The sequence below is a fragment of the Parasteatoda tepidariorum genome, chromosome 7 (assembly GCF_982258835.1).
Source record: "Parasteatoda tepidariorum strain Cologne lab strain chromosome 7, Ptep-v5.0, whole genome shotgun sequence".
Classification (NCBI taxonomy): Eukaryota; Metazoa; Arthropoda; class Arachnida; order Araneae; family Theridiidae; genus Parasteatoda; species Parasteatoda tepidariorum.
This window is the reverse complement of record NC_141761.1, coordinates 77,646,179-77,672,449: the sequence shown is the minus strand read 5'-3', so window position 1 is coordinate 77,672,449 and position 26,271 is coordinate 77,646,179. Positions and strand designations below refer to the sequence as shown.

At 29.4% G+C, this 26,271-nt stretch overlaps 1 protein-coding gene across 2 annotated transcripts in view; it reads right to left on the bottom strand.

Annotated features, from left to right (window-relative positions):
* Positions 1–26,271, bottom strand: part of LOC107457578 (sodium channel protein para) — a 274,399-nt gene that overhangs the window by 24,315 nt on the left and 223,813 nt on the right. Inside the window, exons 18-26 of one of the 2 annotated variants that reach the window (XM_087168094.1) lie at positions 25,530–25,705; positions 24,614–24,788; positions 22,333–22,491; positions 20,591–20,765; positions 19,318–19,415; positions 15,169–15,340; positions 14,102–14,376; positions 12,351–12,524; positions 1,518–1,640 (exon numbers count right to left, since the gene is read on the bottom strand). In XM_087168094.1, coding sequence (XP_087024220.1) covers positions 1,518–1,640; positions 12,351–12,524; positions 14,102–14,376; positions 15,169–15,340; positions 19,318–19,415; positions 20,591–20,765; positions 22,333–22,491; positions 24,614–24,788; positions 25,530–25,705 — 1,527 coding nt within the window. Of the gene's footprint in view, positions 1–1,517; positions 1,641–12,350; positions 12,525–14,101; positions 14,377–15,168; positions 15,356–19,317; positions 19,416–20,590; positions 20,766–22,332; positions 22,492–24,613; positions 24,789–25,529; positions 25,706–26,271 lie in introns of both variants that reach the window. The other variant, XM_087168092.1, reaches the window with a different exon arrangement.

Here is a 26,271-nt window from a genome sequence, read left to right as displayed (position 1 = left end):
ACATCACATTGATTTGAAAAATTAAAATATCTGATTGACGTATAAATAAAACTTTTAACAACTTACTTGAAGATCAAGAAAAACCTTAAGTACGATAAAAATCTTAATCTCTCTCTCGGTGTTCTGATTTAAATTTTCACATCATGCTGAGCAGGTAGAAATTCAGAGAGGTGTATACTAGTTATCACTTGCTAAAATTCTGTAAGTATTCCTTATCCCATTTTTTTATTATCAACTTATTTACAATTTATAAACTTACTTAAAATTACTTACTCACATACTTTACAATTTATCAATTATCAACTTACAATACAATTTATTTACATATTCTATTCTATTTAAAGTCACTTAGGTTTATTAATTAAAACTTAAATTTATCATAATTTTTTTAAGTTTTTCTTTGCTAAATTTTTTGAAAATTATTCACTTTTTTTCATCACAAAAACTTTGTTTTATGTTATAAAATAGGTTTAAAATCTATATATCTTTCGAAATCTTGCCGAGACTGATGTTATGAATTATTGACGGAAATGTGATCGAGATATTAAGAGATAATAATGTCTCTGGATTAAAAAAGTTCTGAAGACGTTATTACGAACAAAGATTTTATGGGATTATGGCAGAATGTCTTTTCATCTTTGACCTATTATGTTATTGGTATTTGGAAATAAGAAAATGAGGTTTTTCGAGCATTTTGAAGAACAAGTATTGGTGTTATTGCGGGCTTGGATAGGAATATTTTGGGCATCCAATGAAAATAATATGATTTTAGACTGTTGTTTAGAATTCATTATCAGCACATCTATTTAAATAGCCATTTTATTTTATTTTTTTAATTAAAAACTATTCCATTCTGCTCAATATTAAAAAACTCCCAGACAAATATACGCATTAGGTAACAAGTTCTGTTTATTTAAATACACAGTAATGACTTTACATGAGTAAACTAGTTCAGAAGTTTTTCTTGCTTTAAAGTTACACTTATGCAATTGCACTTATGCAACTCGCAACGAAGTGAAGTGAATTTGCCTAATCAGATTTGATTGGATACCTGTAAGTGACGTCATCCGTGTGTCGATATTTATTGGTTTCAGAATCAACAAATGCCATGATTTACCTTCTATGACGTCACTTGCAGGTATCCAACTTTAATTTCCTAAATTTGCAACGGACATAATAACTGAATTGTTTGTCTTGAAATATCACAGATAATTAAGTCAGTTAAATCATGTGTCGTTAATGAATGTCACTTGAGAGGTAACAAAATTAAAAGTTTGTATAGATAGAAAGAAATTAATGAAGAGAAATTCATAGAGAGAAAAAAGAAGAGTAAAAAGAAATAACTGATGATGTAAATGAAAGATTAAAAATAGGTGAAAAATAAATGAAAATAAATAGATGCTAATATCATGCAGTGTCTTTATTTTGTGCTCGCGAGACAGGTAGCCCCAGCTACAACGGGTGTTTCTTTTTTTTTTTTTCTAATAGGGGGTTGCCAACTGTCTCTCGGCACTCACCCGCATTCCTTGAAATCGCGAAAGTGCTCTTAATGGCCTCAGAGCACGAAGTGTACGCATGGTCTTGAAGGCTTGTATATTTCCTCCCCCAACTTCAGAAGCTAATAGATTGATCAGAGACACCTACAATGTTAAGTTCACATTTGAAGAACACGTAAAGGGTGAACTAATTTTCAGGACAATAATCAACAAAGGGAGAAAATAATGATCTCGGCAAAACTGGAACATCATATTAATTTACAGTTTAGGAAATACGTTTAAACGTTTAGAGAAGTCCGTGCAAGATAATAATTATATGGTTGGCATTTTGTAATAAATTCATTGCCTGCTGTGATTTTAAATGTTATGTTATGGAAAAAATTATGTTATAAGATTCAAATACTGCATAATTGTCTACCATTGCTACGTATTTATTAACACCCTTTAAGTATTAATAATATTCCTACCACTTATTAAGTAATATTGCTGTTGGGGATATTTCCGTATAGTGATCTGTTTCACCAACTAAAACCGCCAAGATGTCAAATGAATTTTAAACTTGCAATTTTTTTTAAAAAAAAAGAAAGAAAAAAAAAACATGTGGATAATTTCCCGGGGTTGTCTACGAGTTATTTCCTTTCGAGTTAGTCCCTTTGTGTATGTTTTATTTCAGTTACTCGCGAGTTGCTGTTTGGAAGTTGTCAAGACTTGGCGATCATTCTGTCGCAGATCACCATACAGAAATCTTTCTTTACGTTTAATCAAGAAAATTGTTCAATAAGTTATACTTTTATTCATACTATTAACGAAATAATATTATTATTCATTCTGTAATATTGCTATTTGTAAAAATAGCTTCATGAGAGTATTATTATTTAATAAAAGGTTTTTGATTGTTGCGCGTCTTTTTTGGATTATATTAGCAACGCTTAAACGTATTTTCATATTTGAATACTCACTCCCTTATATACTTACTCGGGCCATTTTCCTTCTTTTCTTGACTATTTCAACCATTCGTTTAAATTTGCAATTTACCGAAGTGTCTCTTGGTTTAAATATATTTTTAAAAACCGGATTTAGTTTCGGTGACTGTTTTTAAAGTGTATAAAAATAAGTGTAATATGACTAATTATTTCTAATAAGAACTTCTAATTTGTGCCGTGAGTGTAATATAGGGGTTTGTGTTCCTAAATAATTTTGTGCAGAATGTAATGAAGTCTTTTGAAGAAATACCCACAACAATCAAATTATTCAATTACTCTGAAAAAAAGTATAGTCAAAACTACCAGAATATGGTTAAATTTACCGTGTTTCTGGCTCTTTGGAAACACCAAAAGGCTTGGTAATTTTTACCGAAGCGTTTTGAATATGATTTTGGTAAAATTAACATTAAAATATGGTTTTATTATATGTGGTAAAATTTGATAAATGTGGCAACATTTGATTTTTTGATAATTTTATCATGATACTTTAGAGCCTGGCATAAAAAACAAATATTCGGTTAAATTTACTTTTCAGTTAGGAACTTGTTTTAAAAAAAGATAATTACTTGAAAATAATTACTTTTAAAAAAAAATAATTACTTCAAAATAACGTGTTAAGAATAGAAAATTTTTTTTGATAGTTTCGTAAATTTAGATAAAATTAGGGTAGTATTAGACGCATTTTTGCTTAAAGATTATGACCTTGACTATGAATATGACTTCACTCACATTTAAATCTTCAAAAGACTTCGTTTAAATCTAGCACTCTTACATGCTTTCTACCTAGTTTATAGTTTTTTAAGAATCTATCTAGTTCATAAAAAAAGGGGATGTATTTTCATAACTTCAACTTGCTAAGTTTAAGTGGGATGTCTACGATCTTCCATACCCTTATTCCTTTTTTTCTACAAATTTCACCAAGATGCTGTAAAAATAGAATTCAGATTTCTACATTGACAAGACGATCACAAGAGCAAACAACACATCGCCGACAAGGACTGTTTTGCTGTTTGAGAGTGTAAGACCAGCTGTATTGTTTCGTGTTGTTTCTATAATTTGATGTCAGTTGCACGAAACATCAACATTTATTTGGGTGAGAAACAATCACAAAAATATTTTCGATCGTGGGACACATAGAATGGAAATAATTAAAAAAAAAAATTCGTATATTTTTTAAATAGCAGGACTAATGTTTTTAAGTTCCGTTTCAATATATTTAAAATAATAGAATGTGTCTTCTTAATATTTTAAGTATTTACGCTAGATTTAAAATCACTCATGAAATTGAAAAAAAAGGAGGTTTAGATACATTTTCTTGACAGTTATGCTTATTTAAAATAATTTTTTTATATTAGTTACTATTAGTTTTTTTTAAATTATTAGCATTGTATAATTTTTCCCCCTGTATTTCTGAAACAGGTTACAGTTAAGGAAAATTTGTAACAAAAAAAAATCAAAATATATATTAGAAAATTAAAGTCAAGAAAATACTATATTTATTGAGTTTTTTAATATTAAAAAAAATAAAGATGATGTTAATTTAATTTACTTATGAATTATTAATTTTTCTCATTCAGAAGAAGTTTTTTTTCCTAGACTGCTATTTCTTTTATTTCTATCCTTTGCAAATTCAACAATCGTGTATTTTAAAATGTAAAAATGTAACTTCAACAAAAGAAAATGTTTGTCAAAAAACTTGTTTTAAATTGAAAAAAAAAAAATCTGCCTCCACTCTTTCAATAATTTAACTATTTCTCCGTGTAATAGGAACAAAATCACTGTCTCAATTTACAAAGTATGTGTGCATAATAATTTAAAATAATTTAAAGTAATTTAGAATTTAAACAAAAAATGTACGCTAAGAAAGATGGATGGAAAATGAGATTATTTATTCGTCAGTAAAAGTTCATTTAAAAATGAAACCCTAAAATTAAATGATAAAAATAATTCCTCCCATCGTTTTTTACTTTACAGGCTTAAGTTAGCTAGTTAAGTCTTGAAAACTCTAAAAATTGGGAAATGTGTAACATCTGTATAACGAATTTTCATTACTGCGAAGCAATTTATGGGGTTCCTCGAAGAAATTGTTGATTACTGGATATAGCTGTAGTTAAAACTATTGCTGAAATGAATTCTTGTATGATGACGAATTTTAAGTTTGAGTAATATTTGATTTGTAAGCAATAAATAAATCTATAATTTAGAAGAAGTCAATGTGATCCACATTACGACTGAATATCGAGGAAACGATTAAAAAAAATCATCTCTTTGCGATCATTCATTTCATAATGATCACAAATACATAGTTGTTACACTGATCGGAATTATTTTTTTGGGCATAATACTCCAGATAATGAAAAAAAAACTATTCTGTTTTAGAAAGGTAAAACACTACCACACTTAATCATAATTTGAAAAATATTACGTTGAATTTTATGCATCTACAAGGGACAACGGCTTAATTGAATACCATTGTGCAATACTGTAAGATTAGGATGTTCCTTTACTGTGGTGGTTGAGAGCAGTCATAAGGCCAAAAAAAATTGGAGTATTATGTATATTTTTTTATGAAGAGTAGAATCATAATAATTTTTAATACAATATTGTGTAATTAGAAAATTCGTCAATGTCTTTAAAGAAATCAATCAAATTAAAAGTTAAATTTTTGGTTCTGTTGCATGTGGCGTTAATGCATGATTTTATTGTCTGACGGCTCAAAAGAAATGGAAATTTAACAGAATTTTTAATGATCGGGATTTGCGCAAATTTTGAATTCAAAAAAATGATTTAAAAAATATCTACTACACAGATCAAATTTTTTTTTAACAAAATAAATATTAAAAACACCGATAAACGTTCCTCAATATGTAAAAATTCATTAAAATATAAAAATTAAATAAAAAAAATTAGCACAAATACTAACACGCCTGTATGTTTCTTTTTAAAAACTTAACAAACAGATAAACCATTTTTATGCAAAAAGATTTGCGTTGTCTATTTAATTATAATTAAGTATGTATAACTTAAAAAAATATTGCTTTAGTTTAATTGTTTCACAGGGAAGTGAAAATGCATAATTCGGGTGATGGCCTAAAAAAAAACTTAGTCTCGCAGTCTGATTGAATTACAGGGGAGTATTTGATCTTAAACTCTCAAAAAACAGCAAAGACACAATGCGACGTGAGAGGAGGTATAGGGGTATATAAATATACTCTTTCTACCAGCAGCAACGCACCAGCCAATGACAACTGTGTTTTCAGTATTACTTACTCTCATCCCCTCCAGGCGAGATAACGCTCTTAAGGGCCGCAAAGCCCTGAGAGTTCTCATGGTTTTAAAGGCGGGGATGTTTCCAAAGCCCAATAAGCCCACGGCGAGATTAAATATGGAAACCTATAGAAAATGTTTTCATGTGCGATTCAACGGAGAAGGTTGGCAGGAAGGTTATGTAGAGAAGCAGCCAGGAAAACAAAAGAAGGAATTTGGTGTTAGTTCACATCAACAAGACACGGGTTAGATACATATCAAAACTCGTGGTAAATAGTCTGCAATACTTTGACGCAACGCAACGGAGCCTCTATTGGATACTTGCAACAGATCACGTGGTTGTGTCTCATTGCGTGGTTATGCACGGCGTGTTGGCCTTAAGGCTTGAATTTATTGTCACGCTGATTCCATTATCGGATCAAATTTAATTGGATACTTGCAAGCGACGTCACACGTTTGTGTCGAGCGTTATTGGCAGATCCACGCTTGACGTTGCTTACAAGTATCCAATAGCTGTACAGCTACACTAAGTGACGAATACAGTAGAAACAAAAAAAAATACTTGGTATTCATTAAATATCGCTGAAAAAAAATGCTATGGAACGTGGAATTGCAAAACGCACTTAAAGGGAAAACATTTCGAAAATCCTTGCAATTCTGACGTTATGATAGGACAGCAAAAAGTAGGAGTTTGAATCCATGGTTGAAAGATAAGCAGACTCAGAGCAGACAGAAAATGTCTAAGGTGGTAAACAAATCCCGGGTAGCACCTAGTTAACCACATGCAAAAACGTTACATGAATTATTTAAAAGCAACTAACCTTAGCATAAAAATCAATTTACTGTTTGTATGCCTCGAAGCAAGAGTAAAAAAGTAAATGAAAAAATAATCCTTAAATGGAAAAAAGTCGCATATATCCGGTTATTTGTGCCAGAAGTTCTCTAGGATAATAATGGGTGTGGATTTGAAGATAGAATCCATACATGCTTTCATCATATGTTATGAACTCACAATGCAAAGTTATAAAATGAATAATTTTGCTTTAAATCATTTAGCTAAACAAATAAAAACTGTTAGATGACTCCATTATGAAAAAAAATGTCCGCAATAGAATCATCTCACATTCTTGTAGATGTTGTTGTTTCTCATCCCCATTGGTCTAGCGGAGCTAGACCAGGTCCATGAGTCCATTCACCCTCAGGAAATCAAAAAACAAGACCGGGTCGCGCAGAAAATCCTCCTTTTCAAAATCCACACAGCTAAGGAGGTGGGCCGGGCTGGCTGCACTGGAGAAACATTTGTTGCAGGTGGGATAGATCTTTCGCTGTTGTTCATACTTCATGCACTTTATGTGACCACTGAATCTAGTGAACGCGGTCTGATCGCCTCTATTACCTTTGAAGGTCAAAGCACGACCCGGCTTATCCCCAGAGTACCAGATATGTACTGGGGGAGTATTCCAGGCTAGCTGGACACCTTGCTTTCTAATGGAGTGAATTTCCGAGGATGTGAGTGCCAAACTTTCCGGCAGAGGTTCATTTGAGCCAAGTTTAGCCAGCGAGTCAACGATCTCATTCCCGTACAGACCAACGTGGGACGGAATCCACTGCAAATAAATATCCCGCTTCACGGAAAGTTTACTGAGAAGTTGTAAGATTGCCGTTCCAGCCCTATCTCCCACTCAGGGCCATGCACTCAAATATTGGATAGAGCTTCTACTATCCGATAGGATCCAGATAGGGTCTAGCAGCGAATCCTCTTCAATTGTGTGCAGCCCTGCCTCAATAGCAAGAAGCTCCGATCAGAAAACAGAACAAGAATCCGGGTTTCTCATTTTAATGTTGATATCACCATCAGGTCTCTTGATGTAGACCCCACTTCCAGTACGACTGCGGTCGTCCCTGCTACCGTCTGTATAAACGCTGAGGCCCTCCTCTGGGATGTTGTTAATTATTTCTAGAGCCAGTTGTTGTAGCAATTCGGGAAAGTCTGAATTTTTATTTGTGCTTAATGCCGAATCCGGACTGAAGTGTACTCTTGGAAGCCCACGTGAGGGGTCAAAGCAAGTCTTAAGGGAATGTTGCTCGACATCCTGGTAGACTGTATTTAGGGAAATTGCACGTGAAAAAGGGCTATCTCTTCTTTCTTGTAGATGGAGCAATAATGTGAACATTAAATTTCACATGAAATTTTATGTTGCATAGTTGCGTTGTAAAGCATTATTATATAAAATTTTTTATTGTAATCGAAGAACTTTTTATCGTCCCATCTTAAGGTCAGAATCTGTTAGTATTTTCGTTTTTTCTTTCTAATAAGTATTAAAGAAAATCATGTACAATAAAATATTACATATAATATTTAAAAAATTGTTAAATGTTTTCAATGATTTACATGAATAGTGGTTTAAACAATGCAGGAAAAAATTCCAGGAATGCTTATCAAACAGCCAGTAAATATATTTTTAATGACTTTTTGTTTACTTCACACTCAATAGCTTTGATATTATATTTTCCGTAAAAAAGCGAAAAAATTAAATGTTTATTTGTAATTGATTGATCAGTTTTGATTTGAAAATCGGAAAGATGATTTAAAAATTCTTTAAGATAGAATTTACCATAATAATTTGAAAAAATACGCATCAATGTGTGTATCAGATATTTAAGAGGCATATTTAAGACTTAATCCATAGAAAATCGAACACTTGAATTTCAGGAAGCTGAAGTAAAACAATTGTTACTTACCAAGGAGAAAAGTTACTTATCTTCATTTCAATAGATAATGGTAGGGCATAAGTGTTTTGGAATTCACGAAATCCTTGCATAATTGAAATGACAATGATAACTGTATGAAGAATTATGGTACTTTTTTCAAGAAGTACTTTAATATAGGCTTAATCTACCGAAAATTCAATATACTATGTGTTCAAAATGTTACACTACATGAAGTTTTTCATCATTTATGAGCAGATTTTTCTAAAAATGTTTTGAAGATGACTCAACTGAGATAAAACTGAAATAAGCCGCAACAGTTTTTGTCGTGAGAATAATCAACATTTTCCTTCTATTACAAACTAATAAAACTAGTGTTAAAATAAGATTTCAATGAATCTTATTTTAATGAAAAACAGTTTTAAATTAAAATTATTTCGCAAAACATGAATACCTAGAAAATAAATTAAAAAATAAATCAATTTGATAAAAAATAAATGTCATAACCATTAAATAAAATTACACACTTGTAGTGATCCATTAAAAAGGTGTATTTTATAACCATAAAAGTTTCATAATCTGTGTTTTAGGCTACTTTGCTAACAATTATTGCTTAGTTGTGTGATATTGTTAATGGCAAATTATCTTCTTTTACCTCTTTTGTTTTACCCATTACTAACTTAGGCATTTTTAATTTATTATATTCCATTTTAATCCATTAAGTTCACCGCTTTTTGCGAGCTATAAGCTAATTCTTTCATCTTGATATCCTCCAGTTTATGCTTTGAATGCTTCCGTTTGTTTACATTTTCTAAATGTAAACAGATGGAATTGTCAGTTAAAAAAATTTCCGGTAAATTCTCTCGAGAAATTTCTTAAGTTTGCCTCTAAATAGAAAAGTGATTTATCTAGTGTTAATAGAAAATTTATATAAAGTGATTAATAGAAAAGTTTGTTTATAAATAGTTAGGCTTATGTAAAAAAGAATAGAAATGAAAAGCATCAATGTCTTTTGTTGTTAATTTCGTACATTCTCTTCAAATTGTTTCAATCGATATAGGTCATGATATCAGAATAATGAATTTTATTTAAAAACATTTAGGTTAATATATTATTCAGTAAATTAGATATCATTTTTCTCATTAAAAAATTATCCGTTTTTAAAAATTAAATTAGTCTAAAAAGAGTGATCGCTTAATTTTTCTTATAAACATTCTATTTACAAATAAACACGAATATGAAACAAAATTTTTGTTTTTAAAGTATAGACTTTTACCTTATCTTTCTCTTAAGACAAATACTCTACCATTGAATAACTTTTTTTTTATAGAATATTGCAGACTATTTCCATTTTTAAAAAGTATTCACTTTAATGTTTTCAAGCAAATCCAAATAATTTCAATTTATAAATAAATTAGTAATTTTTTGAAATTTCTTGAGCTATAACTTTTTTAAAATCACATTTTATTTATCTTGAATACGTTAAAAGTTGAAAAGTAGAATACTTTTATGCAGTTTATATTTTATTTACAGTATATTTAAAAATTATACAAATGTCAGAAAACATTTCAGTGAATACTTAGATGGTATTTACAACAGAAAAAGACATAAACAAATAGTTTTTGTACCACAAATGTCACAATTATATAAGTTTTAAAAACATATAAATGCATTTCAAATACTCTTAATAGATAACATTCAATTAAAACAGGAATACATACATTTTCACAGTGATGTAAATGTTATGGAAAAAATAAAAATAGAAACAGATTATAGTATTTTAGTTATTTTTAAATAAAAATATGAAATATTTCCCTCTCAACAGCTAATCTGTAAATATTATAAAACAAATTTAAATTTAAAACATGTTCAAACTATAGTTTTTACAAATTAAAATTAAGTTTTTAAAAAATAGACAAATTAAATAAATGTGTTTTTAAGCTCGAAAATTTATCATGAAATTACAATTTCCTGTTTATCGAAGCTGCATATGCTTTAGAATGAGGAAATATTCTACACTTCACGATTTTGCTCCTGTGTAGATAGTAATAATTTTATGATTATATTCTGATTATATCTAAGTAACAAAATTTACCATTTAATTTTAATTAATAGATTATGAAAATTAAATTAAGCAAAGCACATTTCAATTAAATATTTTCTTAAAATTTAAAAAAAAAAAAAATAAAAAAATAATACAATAAAAGATAGCAGGAAATTAACATAACTCATTTATATTGATAATTGTAGTTTTTGAAGTAAATTTTTTGTTTCACGCATTTAAGAAATTCAAAATTATTGTATTTAAGTCCTTCACAAAAATAAAAGCAAAAAGATAAGAAATAAAATAAAAATACAAATTAAAACATACTGAATTATTTTTTAAGACAATGCTCTGGAATTATTGGATATAATTTATAATTGGATTTTTTATATTAAAAAATTATATAATTTGCACGAGTTTTTTAAATTGTGTAATTTACATAAGCTATGTAAGTTATATAAATATAATTTACGTAAATGATGTAATTTGCGTAAATAATGCAAACATACGTAAATTACGTAATTTTTTAAAAAATACCTTTAATTGTATTTGAGTTATTGCAGATATATTGCGATTTTTTAATGCTATTTTCATGTATATCAATATAAATTTAGAACTTGATGCATAATCTTAAGTAAAAATTATTTTTAAAAATTGAAATGAAGGAACATATAAAATATTTTTAGTAAAAATATAATGAATATCCAAAATTTTAAACTGAGATTTTTTTTCTCAAACTTATTTAAAGTCAAATGTTTCAATTTTGAAATTGCAGAAACGTAACAATGGTTTATATTTTATTCTACTAAACATGATAATATAAAAAAATAATCAAATGAAAAAAAAAGTTCTAAAATATGGATAAGTAAAAATTCTACTAATTTTTAACCAGTTATTGATTTCAATCTTTAAAGTGGAATTTACACTCGTTACAATAATTTATTATTTCTAATACATAGTTACGTAATTTAATATAAAAATACTTTAAGATACAAGGTGTACCATAATGACTGCCCTTAATAAATATTTTTGGAATCCTCATCAGAAATTAAGTAAGAAAACCTAATCATAAATAAATACTTAAGTGAGAAAAACATAGAACTGTTTTTTAAATGGAACGAATTCCTACAGAGGAAAAGGGAACTGAAATTATAACCTGTTTGATTACCACAGGAAATAAAGATGAGTTGAAAGACTTCAAATTCATCAGATAAAGAAAAGGTCTTGGTGCTTTAATTCCCAGCATCTTCAAGAGTGATTTGTTAATTTCAATAGTGTTTTTTTAATGTGTTAATGTACTATAATATACTTCCTTTTATTGACAAGGAATCTAAAAAAACATATGTTAAGTGGGGTCATTACGTAGCATATTGTATAGTTATTAAGAAATTGTTTGCCGTGGTGGCTTAGGAGATTGAGCGTTCGCCTTCCAATTAGGTACACCAGTTTCAAATTCCAGCAATGGCTGGTCGATACGAATTCGGCACCCGGCTCGCACCGACAGTAGTGCTGACGTAAAAAGGCTCTTAGTGGTAGATGGATCATGGGTTAGAGTCTTCGTGCAGTCAAGATAACCGTGGGAGGTTATCGGGGTTTTCCTCTCCATGTAAAGCAAATTCGGGTTAGTTCCCTCAAAAAGCTCTGCATGAAGGCGAATTTCTCCCAATACTTGACCCAGGAGTTCCCTTGTTTTCTGGATTGGGCTCAAAATTACAAGGCTACGGAATTGAACATTAGTAATAGTTAACTGAAAATTCTGTCTGCTGTTTTACGACGGTTAAAATATTAATAAACCTCTACATTTAGAATAAATTCTAAAACAATAATAGTTAATATAGAAATTAAACTTACCAGGACGATTACAAAATCAAGCCAACACCATGCGTTTGTAAAATACTTTCTAAAACCGAGAGCTATCCATTTTATTATCATCTCGATGAAAAATAGGACGGTAAATACTTTGTCCATGTATGTAAGAAATGCTTGCAACATTGGCCTTTTCCCGATGTTTACGTCTTCAGCTGCCTGTAAGTTTAGTAGTAAATATTGATTAAAATAATCATATTCCAACGAAAAGGAAAAAAATGACTTTAACTTTGAATACATTTTTAGATTTACGAATAATAATTTATATATATGTATAAGAGTATCCAATAATAATCTTCAAAAATATTAAGTGTTTGCATTGTTAAAATAATTCAGGTTTACAGGTGTAAAAGGAATTCTTATACCACTGTAACTATTATTAAACTATAACCAGCAACTGTTAAAAATGGCAGAGATGACGTTCTAAAGTTTTTGTTATAATGTTATACAATTAGATGAAATATCAGAATTGCTAGAAATGTTTAAGAAAAATGCAAGAAAGAAACCAAACCTAAATCTCTGTCCCTTCATCTTCATTCCAATTGTTGACTGAGCTTGTTACGCAGAGCCGAATGCAGACACGTTAAAAACTTATAGAATATGTACTTTTCTAATTCATCTATACCAAGTGATGCTATTTTTCATGAAAAAAATATTGTTTCGATTTCATTTTAAATTTTTTACTGATATCTCGTTTTGATGAAAAAAATAGGTGTTGCCATTTGATATTTTTATAACTGTTACCGTTCGATAGTCGTTTACTACTCTATTCTTAAGCATATACCTTATAACAAATTTATATAAAATTTTATTTCATTTTCTTGACCAGTATTCTCAATATGGGCAACCATAAGTCTGCAAAGCTATTTTACAATCACCCTGCTTTTTTTTTTTAAAATTGCAACTATCTTAAATTTTTTTTTTTCAATTTAAAGTAGTAGTATATTATATTTAAAATGAATCGAATGAAGTTAAAACAGAGTTAAAACAAAGAAGAATGCACAGTAATGACAAAACGAAGTTAAAACAAAGGAAAATTACAGACATATGAAAAAAGGGGAGGAAAAGAAAAATTATTATAAAAAAATAACAAGCAACTGGAAAAAAAGAAGATAAATTTTTTTTAAAAAATCCGGAAAATAAAGGATATAATCTTTTATCAGCCCACACGATTATATCCGCAAAAAAGAGTGCTTTCTGATATTGTATCAATATAGCCAAAGCAAAATATATCAATACAATAGTGTGAGGAGCACTCAAAAAAGTTTTTTTTTTACAAAAATTGCAACAAATGAAATGGAACACAATAAGTAAAAATAACACGTAAAAACAGAAAATAGAATAAAATAAAAAGAAAAAACAAAATAAAACCTAATCTATAAAGCGAGTAGCGAATTCAAATGTACTTACATGAAAGGGAAATTTTTCAAGAATGATTTAAAAAATATTTTCGTAACAAGATTGCCAGATTGCAAAATATGAATATAAAAGCGCAAATTGAGCGTAACTAGAGCAGTTTTGTTTCTCTTATTGTTTTTCTTAATTTTCTTCGTGTTTTTTGCATTTATTTATTTTGCTGTATATATATATATATATATATATATATATATATATATATATATATATATATATATATATATATATATATATATATATATATATATATATATATATATATATATATATATATATATATATATATATATATATTGACATTTATGAAGCACTATACTTACGAGGGCCAAACTACTTATCATAATCATAGTAATGATTATGGTTTCGAAATATTTATCTTCTATAAGAATGAACATTTTCCCTCGTAATTCCTTCCATTGAGACCAGAATTCAGGATGTGCTTCTTCCGCACAGCAAGCGATTTTTGTATAACAAGTATCTGGACAGCAATCTGCCGGGTACTCGGCAATAATGACATCAGCGGTATTAGTTTCCAGCTTGTCGTCGTCAACGTCACCTTCTGTTTGAGGAGCGATGTCTGTCCCAGCCATCACATCTAAACAATACATAAATGAACGACATTAATCTTAATTACACAAAAAAATGAGTACTGCATTCAGGGTGATAAAATTTTTTTATTGAGATGTAAGAACCATTTTTAAATAGATGGGACTGTTTAGTAGTTGACCATCAATTTGAAATATTAATTTAATTAAAAAAACAAAAAGGAAAAAAGAAACTTATTAATCTCTGTGTTCTTCTTAGAGAACGAGTTAATTCATATTCAAGAAGTTTCAAAAGTAGTAACAAAGTTAGTACATTACTGAAAGAAGACCCAAGAAGTTTCAAAATTAGTAGCAAAGTTCGTAAATTAGTAAAAGAAGGCTCAAGAAGTTTTAAAATTAATAAAAAATATAGTAAATTAGTGAAAGAAGACCTCTCTAACTGAGGAAACTAACTATAAAACATTATTTTCTGTCACATGTGAGAAAATTTTAAATCAAATACATAAACTGGCATCAGTTAATTTTGTTCTGAGATTGAGCTACAATTGATTGCTTCAAATAAGGGTACGTTTGCAAACATTTTTCAATATTTTCATTTGGATTGCAGCTCCCTCTTAGGGTGAAATTTGTAAGTAATTTTGAATCATTGTATGAATAAATGATCTTGTTACCCAAGCAGGAAGCAGTAAAACGTATCTTTCGATATCATTCCGTTTTTGTATCATTGATTTCTCAGATCATTGGTTTATTTTGGGATGCGTGCTAAAATAATTGAGTTGAAATGCATTAGATTAAATAAAATATTTACAGTCTAAAGGTGTAAGAAAAAAATGTTAATTTACCGTCTCCGAGATCTTCTTTGCTGGCGTCTTTCTTTTCGTCATCGGTAGTATCATTTGGAGAAGAAGAGTGACGACTGGACGGTTTCTCTGTAATTACCTCTTTCTCCTTGTTGTTACTCAGATTGTCCTCATCCTTTTGCGGATGTATTTTGTTCCCAAACACTTCCTTCTCCTGCAAAAACAACTTCTGTTAATCGGTTAGATGAAAGCGCAGAAGTTAAATATCACAATAATAACAACACACAAATATACAGAAATAAATTAGAAACAATTCATGCAATTCATAATTTATAAAAGTTGTCCAAATAGCTTTGGGAAAAGTCACGTAATAGCTTCGGAAATAAAGTAGCAATCACTATCTTCTTGGGTTATAAATAAAGCCACCATTAATTGCATATAACTGAGCAATCAGCTCGTACGAAAATGTAAAGTCTACAAAGATGGATGCAATCAGGACAATAAAACGAGTAGTAAAACGATTTTAAGAGGCAGAACGCGAGTGTAATGCATTCATTTCTTGCCAAATGTTTCCTGTTTACGACGAACACTGTCCAGGAACCGTCTGCAAGCAAATGATGTCAAAGTTTTTGCGAAAGGCGTACATCAGTGTTAGATTTGCCAAGACTCAGGGTAAGAAAACATCCTAATCTCACAAGAATTTGATCAGATGCTAGTTCAGTTTTTAATGCTCTGGATCGGTTTTGCAGATTCCACCTCCTACCTCTCTTTAAACCACAAATGGTGGCTGTGGTATCATTATTGAGATTCTTTCTCACTTCTTGCAAGAGCTTCTTCAGCTCTTGCAAGACCTTGTTAATCTTGAGAAATTGCTTTAAATGATCCCAAGAGTCTACTTTTTATTTGGCCAACTTTTATACCAGTTAAACAATTGAAGCGCTTATAATAATAATAAAAAAATATAGCAATTCTTAACTAACCTCGAATTTCGAGATAAATATATGAAAGAAGACTAAGAATGAGTTCGTTTTCATTTCAGGCAAAATTTGAAGGTCGAATATGACATATTCGACCTTTATATTCACCAGAACACATGAGAGCATTTTGACATAGTTCAATCCATTTAATACTTCAGCATGGGGAATAGTAGTCGGCAAATACATATTATTAAATATTTGTTTAAAAATTTGAAATCGGTAACGATCCGTTGTTTCTAATTTGGGCGCCTCTCCTCATTGATTTCATATTATTTTTAATATCTATAATCAATAATAATATGTATTTATTTTGAGGGGAATGTTACTGCGATTATTTAAAAAATAAGCTTTTCCAGAGAATAAAATCAAAGAATGATATATATTTTTACATTAATCTAAATTTTCCGAACTACAGTTTAATGAAGATACCAAGAAGCTAATGTGGGTATGGCTATTCATAAAGTAAAACTCTTTTATAATATGACTGGTTTAACAACTTTACTTTTCATCTGTTTTTCCTTTACATTTAGCAAGTATACAATTAGCTAGCTATTATATTTGTATTTTTCTATTGCACAAATAAATTTGAAGAATCCACGATGGTATTATGAACAAAAAATAAGCCTGAAAATTGGGAATTTTGTCGCTTAATTGCAGGACCTGATTTTTCATAAGGCCTGAGAGATTCCGATGTTGTGGTCTCCGCATATCTGGGACCTTCCTAAATATTACAAATTTTTGTTTGTGTGTTTTACCTTAATTGTCCAGTCTAAATATAAGTTAACAAAAATTGAAATAAATATAGGATCCCATTTATAAACATATTATAAATTACTTATGTTATAAAAGGTTTAAAAGCATTTTGTTGATGAAAAACATGTATTTGAGGATCAATCCTTATTTTTCTATGCCTAGGGTCCCTGGAATTTTAAATCATGCCTTATTTAATTGGTATCATAAGCTGTAACTAAAAAACTATAATCACAAAGCTTAAATGAAAGCAAAGAATTAAAAAAATATCAGCAAAACAAAAATTTCTTATGTACAAGGAATTTTAAGGATATGAAATTAACTATAGATTCTGTAAATTGCTTTAAGAAAATAGGTTAATATTAATTTTTGCAGTATGAAAATACTGTTTTGAAAAAAAAAATAATTTAAAATTTACGTAAATTTCCCCCCCCCCATCTATTTACGTACTATTACAAAATTCGCAGCATTCCTGTCATTTTATTGCAACGTGATTTTAATGTAATGTAGAACTCAAATCAGAATTTCAATCGCAAAAATTACTGTGTGTACTTAGTGAAAAAATAGCGTCTAAACAACACTAACAATTAAATACTACGCGCACTTTGTTCCATTTTTCTTTTCAGTCTCAGCCAAATAGTCAAGATAGATAGATCAGTTGTGAAAATCTCACAGCAGTATTTTCATTAAAGAAAACATAGTGATAAATTTCAAGCATTATTTACCTTTATTTAGAAGGAAACTCGATTTTCGCTTGTGTAATGTATCAATAATTATTTGAGTGTATTGGTAATTTTCAAGAACAGTTTACAGGAATTTTATAATAATTTTTTTGAATTATGTTAATGGCAACGGGCAAGACAGGACGATTGTCAGGTCAATTAAAAAGAAAAATAACTTTCAAATTTCTGAAATACTTTTTTGAAAACTTTTAAAAATTTACAATTTTACAGAAACTTTTGCTCCCAGTTTTAATACTTGGGGGACCGGAAAGTAATGTAGTTTCGGTGCATGTGATCAGGATTTTATTTTTAATCAATAATGTATTAACTATCGTTAGCAGCAACCTTTCAATGTTGGATCGAAAATGAATATAAATAAATCGATGAAGAAATGAATTGGTTTTTAAGACTGACGAATATTTAATGCACCGAAACGACATTACTTTCCGGTCTCCCTAATATCAATATTTGTACTCTTAATTATTAATGCTACATTTCAGTTATTACTCTCACTTATTGATGTTTTTAAGTGTTAAGGGAAAGTTCATTTATAGTTCTTCTAATAAACTTTTTGGCTGAGCATAGGAATAGGCACGCTAGTTGATTACTAGCCTGAATGTGATAAAAACTAGCTGTTAAGCCAATCACGCCATATACTGGCTGTTAAGCCAATCACGCCATCACGGCAACAGTATAGCCATATACTGTTAGAAAATTTAGAATGTGTTGAATTTTTACAACAACATTTACTGTAAAATCACTGTAATTAAATAAATTACTGTACGAATTGCGGTGTAAAATTTTAGGGTGAAATAGATTATAAGGGTGCTACACTCAATGTGAAAGTACCTTTTACCGTAATATGATATGGAATTTTTTACAGTATAGTAAATTTGAACAATATTGTGGTTTAAATTTTTTTTTAAATAAGAGGGATATTGCATAGAGTTTATCTTACGTCAATTTAACGTTAACCTTATTTTCAGTCTTTTTCTCGCGGCACTACAATTTTTAGGGAAATTTTAGTGAACTGTAACTCTCGAATGTTTCTTTCAATATTTCGCACTCTGTTTGTATAGTAGTGGAATAAAAATAATAAAAACCATTCACTTCTCCATTAAAGGAAGTTCTGACGAATCTGAGAATGAGATTTTATGTCCAAGGGTTAATTAGTATCTATTTAATGAGAAGTTGAATTCAATAAGTAACTCATCGTTTTACTTTTTTTAAACAATAGTTTAATTAATTTTGTTCTGGATTTTAAAGCCAATTATTTTATTGCTACTGCGAAATTTATCGACATTTCTTTTCCGAAGAAAATAATTTTTTGTAGAACACACCATTAAGTTCCAGTTCTTCTTACATTTATTATTAAAACACATTGTTATTTCAGTTTTATTTATATTTCAATGTGAATTTGGTTTTTATACGCATACCCATTGAAGGAATGTAGTTTGTCTAAAGTAAGAACTCCCCTAACCATTCGCATGGACTCGTGGCGGTGATTATGGTAACGAGGTATAACTATTTAAAGTAGGGGTGTGGGGTCACTGTTTAGAACAGGGTATGGCTCACGTCGGTGGGAGAAAGGGATTCTATTGGGTTAGCTCTAGAGTGAAGAGAAGCTACCTTCCCTGAAATGAGCTAGTCTTGTTTCCATAGCAGCACACGGGCTCAGTGTGCCGGGGTGAGTTCTTACCGTAAACAAACTATACTACATTGTTAACTAGTAAGCTTCTTACCATTTCTTTGTTGTCTTTTGGTTGAACTTTATCTCCCATTCTCACTGAATTAACCATCGAATTGCTCTTATTTTTTATTTTTATTGCTTTTCCATCTTCTGCAAAGAAAAATAAATTAAAATGGAAATGACTGAAAACTAATTTAAATGCTGTTAAAAATCATTTGGTGATAACGGATTTAAAATTCGATACCTGAAATAATAATATTTATGTTACTGTGATAAGTTAATGTGTGTTATCAGTTATTATTCACCGTTGAATATAGGCATTTACATATTCACTTGGTGTATGTCCGAAATATTATCTATCATTCTTACACAGGAAAAAGTTGACTTGTGGTAAATACTAAATAAAAACATTTTTCTGATTTTAAAACAAAAATTCAACTTTTTTCAAGAATTATTTTAATTTCAGAATGCATTGCAATTATTGCCAAAAAAAGCGCAAACTTAGTATTAATAACAAACGGTTGACGTTATATAAGGAGAAAAAAATTCTGGCAAAATTACGATACAACATAGTAATGACATTTCTGGCAAAAAACTCCACATAATTCTGGTTAATAAAACAAAAATATACGGTCTTAAACCATTCGTTTAGTAATTGTTCAGTTCGTTTTGGTAACGATTTATTGGAAATTCTGGTTTTCAAAATTATAGCTCTTGTTATCGCACATTTAGCAAGATTACAAAACTAAAAAGTAAATTTAACCAAATAAATGGTTTTTATGTAATAGCCTGAAGTATTACAAATTTTACCATTTTTACTGCCAAACAGCATAATAATAAAACAATCGCTTACTGCTAATTTTGCAAAAATAATTTTCAAACCATTTTGATAAAAATTATCGATCTCTTTGATGTTCTCATTGAGGCAGAAATATGCTAAATTTTATCATATTATGGTAGTTTTGACCATATTTTAGATAAATAGTGTTCATTATTTATTCAAAAATCATTCATTTCGAAAAATGCTTCTTTTTTATCATATTCTTATAGTTTGAAGAACATGTTGAAATACTAAACAATTGTTAGCTTTTGCTAAACGTCATACGTTAGCTTATGAATTTTAAGATGGGTTTTGTGACATTAGTGTTACTTAAAAATTATCTCACAAAAAAAAAATTATATATATATATATATATATATATATATATATATATATATATATATATATATATAAAGAAATAAAGAAAAAAACCAAGGGTACAGTATACTTTGGTATGCTATTGAATTCGTGGTTATTAATAAAGTTAACAGAATATGCTACGAACCTTGATAACCTAGTTCATAACCGTCGAGAGCGATTTCTAGTTCTGTTTTTTCTTTAGGACTTTTCTTTTCTTTACTTGGCACTTGCCCGTCAACCATGAGGGAGGGTGGCATGTCTTCACCATCGCCACTTTCCGTGTGGTCGGAAATTTGATTCGTTACTTTGGCTCGTAAACCCTAAAGGGTGACAAAACAATGCTCAAATTAATAAATTAAATAAATTTCATAGACTAATATGCACCCTAATAATATACAGTTAGTTAAAAAATAATAATATTGACTTTAATAGTGGCGTTAACAATGGTCTAAAATAATGATTTTAAATTGAATGTAATTTTGATATTTTTTATGTTTCTTTTACAAGTTACATTATTTCACGTCCATATTCCATTTCTGAGCAATGAAATATTTAATTGCTAAAATTTTCGTTGTTTTTATATCTTTGCAGAAGATAATAATTTAAAACTTATTATTTGCAGAGATAAACCTGAGCTATAAGCTCATGTAGAATAAAAGTATGCGACGCTAAAGAGCACATTTTATTACATTTCCTTTGTTTTGTTCTCTTCACAAATTTTTTTTAAATCTAGGATTCCAGAGTATAGCACTGAAGATATGTATCTCTCATAAAAAGTGATGAGCTCAAAACTGGTAATAACAAAAATTCAAAAATGTAACGCAATACGAACTAAGATTTAATTGAATTTTAAAGATAGTCTTGATAGCCTGACTGAAAATTAGTTTCTTGGAAATTATATCATGAAATTATTATATGAGTTTTTAAATTTATACCACAGGAAAGAAGCATGAATAAATATTTTATTTTTTTACACTCTAAAAACTTCCACCACTAGATAAGGGTCAATAACGGTAAAATGTGTAACAGTTACAAACCGTAAAAATGTTGCCTTTTAATGGCCACATGACCATAAAATATAGGTCTGCCCGTAAATTTTTTCTTGTAAAACGTTAAGCTCGTAAAGATTATTTTCAGTGTCGGCTTTAACGTTGCTTGAGACTAAGAATTTTTGTATGTGGAATAAGGGTGAACCGTGGAAAGGAGGATAATAGTGCTGCCATCTGTTAAGTAGAAATAGAATTGTGTGCTCGTTTACCGTGGCCACAAATGTAGCGGGAGTCTGCAATCAAACCAAAAGACTTTGTGTTCGCTGCCTGATGCGGAAACCACCATGAAAACTCTCATACGCACGTGTACAATACCAAATAGAGATAGAAAGCTTTGCATAATAGCTATAAAAATCAAAAGTCAATTCTACTTCTTTTAAAGTTGGTTGACATTATTGGCACAAGGTTTTTGTGGCCAAAAAGTGAGCTGGCTACATTAAGTAATGGTGTCTGCACTTACTTTGATGAAGTTCTTCAAAATTACGGGTACTAGCCTTTTTTCCCTAAAAGAAGGACGCTGGTCGCGCAAATTAATAACCAACTATTCCTATCTTTTGGAATTATTTTTAGAGTGTATCTTTAAATAGAAAATCTAGCTATATTCACATTCCTAAATTTAATGTGTCTAATGTATTATCATAGATCAGTACTACTGGCTTCAGTAATTTTATAAGATTTAATTCTTACACTAAAGCATAATATTAAAAAAAGTGGATTTTAATATTTTTCTTTGGGTAAAATATGATTAAAAAACCTATTACTTTCTTATCTTGGTACATAAGTAACTTTATTTTTAATACGTCGAAAATGTTTATTAATTTATATTTTAAATGCTTACTTTTAAAAGTCCTAATAACTTGTTCTTAACCCATCTTTTTCCTCGACCAATTCGATTGAAGGCTTCTGCTATCCCCTTTGTATCGTCTCCGGCAGGAGCTTGGGATAAGTTTGAGGCACCGAATGAAGACAGTAAGAGAGCAAGAAAAAGATTCAGCACCTGTTCATCGAAAAACAAAATATATTGTTCATATGAAACTTGTGGCGTGGCTTTTTTTTAAATTCAATCTTTATTTTTCACAAAACGTAAAAAAAAGTCCTTATTTTCTCTTTATTTTTCGCAAAACGCGAAAAAAGTCCTCATTTCTTCTTGTCCTTCACAAAACGTAAAAAAGTCCTTATTTCCTCTTTATTTCACAAAAAATTAAAGAAAAATTCTTATTTCCTCTTTAGTTTTTGTGAAAAAAGTCTCTACGGTTTTCTCAAACGTAAGAAAAAGTTTTTACTTACACTTTGTTTTAATGATTAAACTTACTAAATTGCGTTATCACGTATATTAAGATTTCAATTTGATTAATTCGTATAAACTACAACATCGATTACAAATATTGCATTTTTTATATAAGTCGTATAAAAGTATTTTGAATCCTTGTCAAGAATAAAGTCGAAAACATAAACACATGAGGGGAAGCAAATAAGCATTAACGGGAGGAAGAAACAAAAACTATATTGTAATCTGAGGAATCATTATTGCGGAAGGTGAGACTAAAAACATTAAAATCAGTTTGATTGTAGTAGGAAACGGATGATTATTCGAAACACCTTTGAGTTTCATCAGGTAACCAAAATTAATTTAAAATTTTCAGTTCCACCTTTTTCGCTTGTAAATCGGTATTATTTTTGTCCCTTTCTTGATTAAATATTAATTTACGACCAATATATTGTTTACGTTTTTGGCATAATTTTTGACACAAATTCTAAATATTTAAATTAAGTTAGCTCATAACAGATCCTCCTAAATATATATATATAAATTTAACAATTTTTTGATAGATTCGGATTCAAAGTCTTTTAAAATAAATATTATATGCAAATAGGGAATCGTTGCCTCTATATTTAGTCAATAGACATGTCACATAATTTGATTAATCCATACCTTGACTGTTTATTGTAAAAATGAAAAGTTGTTTCGTGCAAAATAATGAAATTAATTTAACTCAAAGATAATTTCATAGATTTCAAAAGTAATAATGTAGCTTATAGTTATAATTTTATTGCCTTTAAAAGTGACTGTTTGTTTAGTACAAAGGTAAATAGCTATCTAAGAAACAATTTATTCTAAATATTACGTATTGATTAAGAAGTACATAATTTAATTAATTAAAATATGACTCGAAATGAGCACTCCCTTTGGGAGATCAATCTTTGATGGAACTAATTTAGCATTATTTTCCAGACTTCCGATTAATAGTTTTTCTGAGTCTTTCGACTTAGAACAATGTAACATCAGCGAATTATTTGTATTTGCACAGTTTTTTTGATTTTTGAATGATTATTCATTAAATTTTGTTCCTAAACTTTGCCAAATGGTTACTACAAAACGTGGTATATTCGAAAACTTCATTTTTTATGCTCTTTCTAAGCTAGCAGCGATATCTTTCGGCGAAATTCTTAAGAAATTTAAAATTAGGTGCGAATAAATTATTTACACTCGTAAGCAGAACTTAGAAAACCATGCGCATCTATTTCTTTTTATTTTACTTTAATTGATGCTTGCAAGTATCGGTCAATTAAGACACCTAGTACTCTGTAAAAAATTCCATATCAAAATACGGTACAAAGTACCAACACTCAGGTCGCCAGTACTTTTTACCGTAAAATTTCCCATAACAAAAAATAAGTAAATAAAATAAAATAAATAAATAAAATGATATACAGAAATATTTATTGAATCACTATATCCAAATAAATATTATTGTAAAAACTGAAGTACAAATTTTACGGTAAAAAGGATTTTACGGACGCTGTACTCAGAATGCCAGTATTTTTTTACCGTTATACAATTAGAAATTTTTTACAGAGCAGTAGAACACAATAATGCTATTTCCCCCCTATTAGTAATGTATACCATAAAAACAGGCAAAATGATCGGTCGTTTTGTTTTATTTCAAGCTAAAAATTCAATTGAAGTCAAATTTTGGTATTGTACATCAAGTTTCTCATTAAAAAATTATTTGAAAACATTGATAAAGTTCTTATTTTTATAGATGTAAAAAAAGGTACGAAAAATGGAGTATTTTGTAAATATAATTTGCAAAATGGGCTGGATAATAAATACTCACCACTAAATTACCTATAACAACAGTGGCTAGGAAGAAAGGAACACAAGGCCACCCGGAAACGACCATGCAGTCCCACATAGATTCAATCCACTCGCCACAGAGGACGCGGAATACAATCATGAAGGAGTGCATGAAGTCAGTGAAATTCCATCTCGGAACTTCATGATCATGAAATCTAATAATTGAAAAGAAACATTTACATTTTTTTATACGCACGAAAAATATCAATTGAAAATTATAAATTATTTTTCTGGGCAAAAAACTATCAATTGAAAATGATAAATTACTTTTTGAATTAAAAACTAAACAGTTGAAAGTGTTAAATTATTTTTTTGATGAAAACTTTTAATTGAAAATGATTAATAATTGATTGTAATGATTTATTGGAAAAACCATGAATTGAAAATTTTCGATAAAATAGATAATATGGCTGTAGAATTTGATTATTTTGACTATTTGATGCAAAATTTGACAGTAGTGTTTCTTAAACGTTGCAAAACACAGTTTTGAGAAAAATCATCAATAAATTAAATTTCATAAAACTAAAAGCATATTTGAAATTTAACGTATTAGTTTAAGTTCTGTCTTTTTACTTTGAGAAAAAAAGTAAGCTTGAAACTACAAGAATTTGGTTGAATTTATTATGTTCCTGGCTCAATGGGAACATCAAAAAGCTCGGTAATTTTTATTAAAGCTCTAAGTTAATGATTTTTTGTTAAATTAACTATAAAAAATAGTGTTATAATATGTATTAAAATTTGGTAAATGTTTTTAATTTGGTAAATTTCTTTCCATGTAATGTAGGAAAAGTTAAATGAATTGAATAATATTTCATAACCTTAGTTATGTATGAAAAAATAGTCACTAAATTACGTCATTTCTAAAAGTGTTCAGCCTCTTTAAGACGTGAACTTACCTTTCTTTATTGTTTCTATAATTATCACCAAAAAGTTGCATCCCCATGACGGCAAAGATGAAGATGATTATACCCAAAACAAAAGTTAAATTTCCTAAGGCCCCTACAGTCTTGCCCATGATGGAGATGAGTAAATTCAATGTTGGCCAAGATTTAGCTAATTTAAAAACTCTTAGCTGCAGAGAAAGAAAGTACAACAACACAATTATTAGAAATTCATTAAAAAAAATTCATATTTTTTTTTTAAACAAAAATATTTTATCAATACAAATCTTAATTCGGTAGTGTCCAGTTTTACAGTTTCTTAAAAAGAGGTCACGGCAAAGAAAGCTTAAAAATGTAGAGATTGCTTGTAGTTTTAAATTTAAAATTGGTCATTATCTTTAATATAGAACAATAATATCCAACAAAGGAAAGGGTATACTTTGTGTTACGTTTTTTTTCTTTCTAACGGCAGGTACTGAACTTTTAGTTCTTCACCTCGGAAGATGCCGGAAGTGTTACTCATTTAACGTTACCCAGTGGGCACGTGTGAACCTAAGTCACGGAGGCGAACAACATTACACATACCACACTGACACAGATACCCGTTTTATAGGGTGGGCCGCATTCACACAACACACACAACAGAGGACAACAAACAGAGAGAAACATCCATGCCCAGAGCGGGATTCGAATCCGCAGTCATTGGCTTCGCAGTCAGGCACGCTAACTGCTCGGCCACCTAGCCGGCACTTTGTGT